The sequence below is a fragment of the Sparus aurata genome, chromosome 22, assembly GCF_900880675.1.
Source record: "Sparus aurata chromosome 22, fSpaAur1.1, whole genome shotgun sequence".
NCBI classification, from domain to species: Eukaryota; Metazoa; Chordata; class Actinopteri; order Spariformes; family Sparidae; genus Sparus; species Sparus aurata.
The window spans coordinates 25,667,354-25,674,090 of NC_044208.1; the positions used below are offsets into that span (position 1 = coordinate 25,667,354).

A 6,737-nucleotide genomic window follows, 5' to 3' on the forward strand; every position below is an offset into this window, starting at 1 on the left:
AAACGGCTCGAAGGCGGGAACATGTGCCAGAAATTTTGAAGGATTTAAGCTGCTGCTTTTACATTCAGCTCACCGTAAATCATTAGATGCGGGTGTGCAAAAAAAAAAAGCTGCCATTACAAAGGTGAATGGAAAGCTACTTGAGGATTTACTGGGGAGCTGTTCTGCAGCTGCCAGTGACTTGTGCCAAGGCTCCCGGACCAACCTACAGAGCATTAAAGCTGTAGCTCCTCCAGTTACTGTGTGATGTAGGTGGAACAGATGGCTGATATTTATATATGTGGTAAAAAAAGGTACTTATCCTGTATGTAACAAATCAACAATCAAACTCACAAATTACATTTGTATTCAATATAACGTGCTGCAATTTGCCGTTTTTAAGACATTTACACTATTATTAAATTAATTAGCTATGTCTGTATACTATACCACTAATGCCTTATTTATGTCTCTAAAACATGTGACTAAAGCACAAGCAATTTGTTTGGATTTTTTAATAAATACTATGACATTTGAAACAAGTCTGACAAACACATATCATAAAATCCAAGTCAGTTAATAAAACACTGGACTTTAGATCATAATAATGATGAAACACCACATGGTCAGAACACAATCAGACACTGCTAATGCAAAAATAAAATGAGTCAGATGTGATTTTAAATTTCCTCCACTCAGAAGAAATGATATGTTTTCACATGCATTTTCTACACGACGTCTGGAGCTGGAGCCCCTGCGGACTCAGCTAATGGGTTGTCTTCTGTTCTCTGCTGTCCAGCAGCTGTTTGTTCTTTTCTACAAACATCATCCCCGACAATCACAGTCTTAATATCAGGCGGCAAATTCCCCGCCTCCGAAGTGGCTTTAGTCTCTGAGACTGGAGCCAAAATGGTCTGTGAGGCGGCAGCTTCCAGGACGGATGACGTAGAAACCGTTGGGATCACGGAGACCGACGCCAGCTCGCAGTCAGAAACAGGAACTGAGAGAGTGGGTACAGACATAGAGATGGTGGACGCTTCAGAGGACAAGGGGATAGGCTGAGCCATGGACACTGGTATAGAGAATGGGATGGATGAGCCATCTAGAGAAATGACACTGGCCCCTGTGCTGTCAGTGGTTACAATGGGCTGGATCTGGGTACCAGGTGGCATCTCGGTGTGGATGACAGTAATCCCTCCAAGGGAGCCGTGGCTGACCAGAGCAATGGCCCCGTGAGTGGCCCATTCAGAGGGGATGGTGACCGGCTCACCCGACACCACAATGGAGTCACTTTGGGTTTTAGCAGGACTGCCAGCAGCATCAGCGCCATCAGTACCATCAGCAGCAGTAGCAGCAGCAGCAGCACCACTTTTCTTCGTAGTGCTCTTTTTCTCCCCTGCTCCGTTTTTTTCGTTTTTTCCCTTAGTGGGGGTTTTAGGTTTCTTGTCCTCCACATTTCCCTCCAGCACCACAAGATAGGTTTTCCAGGGAGTGTCTGAGTCATGAATCTGCATGTGAGAAGAGCCCATGTCATTTCCACAGCAGTCTAACATGTCAAAGGACTTTAAACACAATTTATCTGGTGATAAATATGCATCTGTGGTTATTATCCAAAAGCCTATATTGCGACTCATTAATGTACCCCTGCAGTTGAAACTACCCTTTCTGATACTGTCACTACAGTCATATAAGCACTGCTCACCATAGTGTGCCTACGAAGGGTGGACTTGTCTGTGAAGGTGCGTCTGCAGAGGCCACACATGTAGGGTTTCTCCCCGGTGTGGATGCGCTGGTGCCTCTGGAGGGCGTTGAGCTGGGTGAACTGCTTGTCACAGTCTTTACAGCAGTACGGACGCTCACCTAACAATCACAGAGAGGAAAACAATGAAACGCCGGATAACACTCGGGTACCATTCAGACATGAATCAGGGTTCGTACTCATTTTTCAAGGTCAAATTCAAGCACTTTTCTAGCACTTTTAAGGGTCATTTTTAAGATTTTCCAGCACCTTACTGCTGGGGTAAAATACATATCTACAGGAATATATAAACTCATTATTTTTTCTTTACTTTTTATCACAATTATGTACACTGTATTATGCTGTAAACATCTAAAATTATGTTTCATAATAACAAAAACTTCAGATTTTAATTATCCAGTCTGATCCCAATTTGTGAAAGACACAGAGTTATAATGTCAAGCACTTTCAAGCACTTAAACTAAAATCCAAGCACTTTTCAGACCTTGAAAACACAACATTGAAATTCAAGTACTTTCAAGGATTTCAAGCACCCGTACGAACCCTGATGAATAGAGGAGAAGTAGAGGGAAGAAAAGTGGCTCCTCAGCTGTAAAAGTAGATAAAACCTCTGGATTAGCGGAAGCGATCGCGTCAATGATTTACTGAATTACCTGTGTGTATTTTTAAATGCTGGTGGAGGGAATTCCTCTGAGCGAAGCCTCGGCCGCATTGTTCGCACTTGTATGGCCTGGAGCCGGTGTGGATGTTTGAGTGGTGTCTCAGGTATTCTTTGGACGCAAAGCTCTTCCCACACGCCTCACACATGAACGGCTTTTCTCCTAACAGAGGATAAAAACAGCAACGGAACAACATTGTCGCTTTCGGTCTGGTGTGTGCAGATAGCCTCATCTTCAAGGCCCACTTTATAAAACCTTTTTTTTTTTTTGGTTATTATCATCATCAGAGGCAGGATGGACGGGGTCTGAAATCTGTAGAGTTATGAAATTATTTTAATTTTTTACCTGTGTGTGATCGCTTATGGTAGGCCAACATGTGCTTCTGGGTGAACCGGGCCTCGCACTCGTCGCACGCGAATGGCTTCTCTCCTGTGTGAGTCCTACACAAAGTAAAACAGACTAGTTAACATCTGTTCATACATAAACATATGTTATTAGTATGTTATGCTAAAATCCAGGTATTTGTCACAGTTAAGCGGGATTAAAGATTAAAACCTGTCACCTCTCGGTTACAATCCTGCCTTTTCTCGAGCATCTAAACATCACTCACCAGCCATCATCACTGAGCTCCATACCTGCGGTGCATCTTGAGGGCAGAGTTCTGGGTAAAGCGGGCCCCGCAGTCGGTGCACTCGAAAGGCTTCGCGCCCGTGTGCGTCCTTTCATGCAGCGACAGCGCCGTTTTAGAGCTGAGGGACTTTCCGCAATCAGAGCAGACGTGTCGCAGGTTGTTACGTTCGTGCACCTGAGAAACAGCGGCACGAACCATCGGGTCAGGAAAAATCATCCGGGAAATGTTTATTCGTGCGTGGTTACGTGCGTTTCAATCGTGGCGATAACACTGTACGCGGAGGTGGGTGGGATTTCGTTAATCCTCACCTGTCTTTGGTGGCGGACGACGTCCTTCTTCCGTTTGAAGGTCTTGTCGCAGGAGTCGCAGGTGAAGAGCCTCTCGGTGCTGTGGACGTGCTTCTCGTGGATCTTCAGGTTGCTGCGGTTAGCGAAGATCTGCTGGCAGGTCTCGCAGCGATAGATGACATCTGCTTTCACTCCATGGTACGTGCTGTCCGAGAGAGAGCACTGACAGGTTACAGCAATAACAGAACACATGGGCGCTAAGTGCTGCCCCCCCCCCGCTGCAGGTATCAATCAATACGTTAAACCCAGGAGCACTTATGTTTCCTACCTGATGTGCTTTAAGTAGCTTTTCTCATAGTGGAAGGTCCGCTGGCACTTATTACACTGGAACTGGGCCCTGGATGTCCTTTTTATTGTGTCCTTGGGCTGTCCCTCGTCATCGTCTTCATCTCCATCATTGTCCTCCTCCTCCTCGTCCAGAGATAACAACAAGGCGTCATCGGCATCATTACTCGGCTCATCCTCCTCACCTTCCAAAACATCCGCATCAGAGATCGGCATTCCCATCAATGACTCGCTACCGTTCTCTTCCTGATTCTCTGGCTGAGCCTCGGCTTCAGTCCTGACCTCATTCTCATCGGTTTCTACATTGCCAACTTGGTTTTCATTGTTAAAATCCTCTTTTTTAACATCCAGACGCCGCTGAAGGACTTTACGGCCAGCCAGGCTCAGTTTTAACATTTTTCCCCCTTGTCTCTTTTTATCCTTCACAGTGTTCTTCGCCTTACATCTCTTTGAGATGACTTCTTTCTCAGAGCTCTGGGGAGAGAGCCGCCTCTTAAGAACTAAGCTTTTAGGCTGCTTTTTCCCTTTGGTACTTTTTTCTTTCTTGGCACTGTACAAGTCATCTTTATTGACAACCTTCGATTCTGATGTTTTCTTTGCAGGATTTTGTAGGATGCCGGCACTCATGGCCCTACCACAAACCTCCGCCAGGTCCTCGCAGTCCAGAAACTGTGCCGCCTGAAGAACATCGCCGATCTTGTCTCTGGCGACTTCAACCCTGCCAGTGTAGACAAATTCCAAAAACCTGGAGAAATCGTTGGAGGGCATATTTGAGAGTGACAATTTGTCTCGGGCGGCGTCCTGAGAGAGAAGGATCTTCTTGAAGTAGCCGCTGGACGCTGCGAGCATCACCTGGTGGGCCTGAAACTCCTGCATGACTCCCTGGTAGTCCACCTGCACCGTGACATCACTGAGCTGGCCCTGCAGCCTGAGCTCATGCAGAGAGGCCAGCAGGTTTTCATGGTGGGAATCAGAGGTGAGCTGGATGACTTGGACCCCCATGATTCATTTGTGCTACTGAAAAAACAGAAAAATGGGGGAATATTGACTTCTGCTTGAATTTATGAACACACTCATGCTTTCTCTTAAGTGATCATACAGTATTTTGGAGAAGCCAAAATACTGTATGTGTATGATGCTCTTGTGTATCATCATCATTATCACTGGGGCTAACTTACTTCTCGGTCAGTGAACGTTGCACAAGAGCTAACCCTGACATAACATCTGCTTGGAAGTAAATAGCTTATATTAAGCTAAAGTGAGTTTGTTAAAATAACTTCTCCTCCTGATATAAAGTGAATCAGGAAACCCCCAACCCCCTGTGTAAACTATCTCTGCCACGACAACAACAACACCGACAAGCGTTATATTTGTGCGCCTTTCGCCTCGGTAATGTTCACTGCTAACACGTTAGCATCACAGACGCGATGGCTACGTTAGCTAACATCAACTGTTCGCACTAAACAAACAGGGCTGAACTGGGCGCTACGTTGAACCTACAGCGCACAGAGCACCGTGTGAGTGAACGTGTGGCAGCCCGCTAACAAGACATCAACACGGAGCAATTTTCTTACCGTAAGGTCGCTAAAATGGCAGCCCTTCACAAATGCTCCGTTCAGCCGAGGGTATTTCCTGTAGAAGACGGCACTTGTCTTTTTACTCGCCGACATCCGGTGTCGACATGGCTGATCCAGGATCGGTTTTGCAGTAGTGGCCGCGTTTAAACGGTAGAACTGGAGACGTCACCCGCTGCTCCCGGGTCAGTTTAGCAGTTTTATTGACTGTAACTGATAAATAACGCCTCGTCAGTTATAGACGGTTACTCTGAGGCTTTTGCGGCTCTACTGTAAAGTTAATTTAGCTAGCTGTTAGCTGATCTCCAAAACACTGCAAGTTCCACTATCATTTTATAAATTATGAATTATAAATATATACATGTATAAACCAGTAATGCATTAGTTGTTACACTACTTTTTAGTTACTTAAACAAAATGCCGAAATAACGTCTTTAGAATAGTTAAATATCGTGTTGCATTCACTGTCTCTGCTGTTATATGATTTTAACTGAGGTTAAACTGCATAATTCCCTGACTAAACTTTGTAAAAGTGACTGAAATTGAAGTGGAATGTTAAGCAACATTATTGCTTAATTTTAAACAGTGTTTTAGTGAAGTTATGAGTTTACCGTAACTCAAAAACTGGTAGTATTTGAACATGGTGTTTGTTGGTGCATTACCGCCTCCTGCCCGCACGGGGGCGCCATTGCACAGAGGGACGTGACATCATACAAACTGCTGCTGTTTGATTAAAAAGCAGTTCAGTCTGCATCTTTTACAGCCACATTAGCATTTTCTCCAGCATTATCAGTTTCCATACAGCTTATTTTCAATCTGGGAGATAGTTTTACACGGCAGATCCATTCATTATGTATTAAATTAGCCGATTAGAGGATAAATGTTTAGTAGCTGTGGAATAATCTGTTGCAATTGTGTGAGAATGGCTCCAAAAATAATACAAGATAGTCCAGCACACTGAAGGATTCGGGCTAATTCATTTACATTCCAGCCGGCATAAATCTTTTCGGTGCTGAAAGAGTGCTGTCATTCCAAAGGTGTATGGAAAGCTACTTGAGGATTCACTGGGGTGCTGTTCTGCAGCTGCCAAGGCTTTTTTTTTTTCTTTCTCTTTTTTTCTTCCAGAGGAAATCCATATACCTTACATTTGTCTTAATGAATTCTGCAAGCTAGCAATCTGCTCTGTTCCGGTGACTCATGCCGCTCTGGAGCAAAGCTGTGCAGACTTCACTTCAGCTCTGACCTGGAACACTGTGTTCATCTGGCTTCTATTACGTTACACTGCCACACTGCCACACACACACACACAGACACAGATACTCAGTGCCAATTTATAGATGACACTTTTTATACAACTGGTCCTTCCTGATTCATGTTTATATTGAGCGCACGCCACACCTTCAGATGTAATGATCCGTGCGTGTGCTCATGGGAGTCGAAAGTATTTGCATAGATATTAATATGGTGCCAAGCATTACCATGACAATAAGCCTAGAGTTTAAT

General features: G+C 44.7%; 1 protein-coding gene across 1 annotated transcript; it reads right to left on the reverse strand.

Annotated features, from left to right (window-relative positions):
• Positions 1 to 479: 479 nt before the first annotated feature.
• gzf1 (GDNF-inducible zinc finger protein 1) lies at positions 480 to 5,373 on the reverse strand. Its single transcript, XM_030405218.1, has 8 exons — positions 5,235 to 5,373; positions 3,644 to 4,677; positions 3,337 to 3,520; positions 3,033 to 3,202; positions 2,743 to 2,837; positions 2,392 to 2,559; positions 1,682 to 1,839; positions 480 to 1,487 (listed from the first exon to the last, which is right to left on the reverse strand). Exons 2-8 carry the CDS (start codon positions 4,660 to 4,662, stop codon positions 708 to 710), a joined length of 2,574 nt encoding a protein of 857 aa, XP_030261078.1. The 5' UTR covers positions 4,663 to 4,677; positions 5,235 to 5,373; the 3' UTR covers positions 480 to 707.
• Positions 5,374 to 6,737: the final 1,364 nt, after the last annotated feature.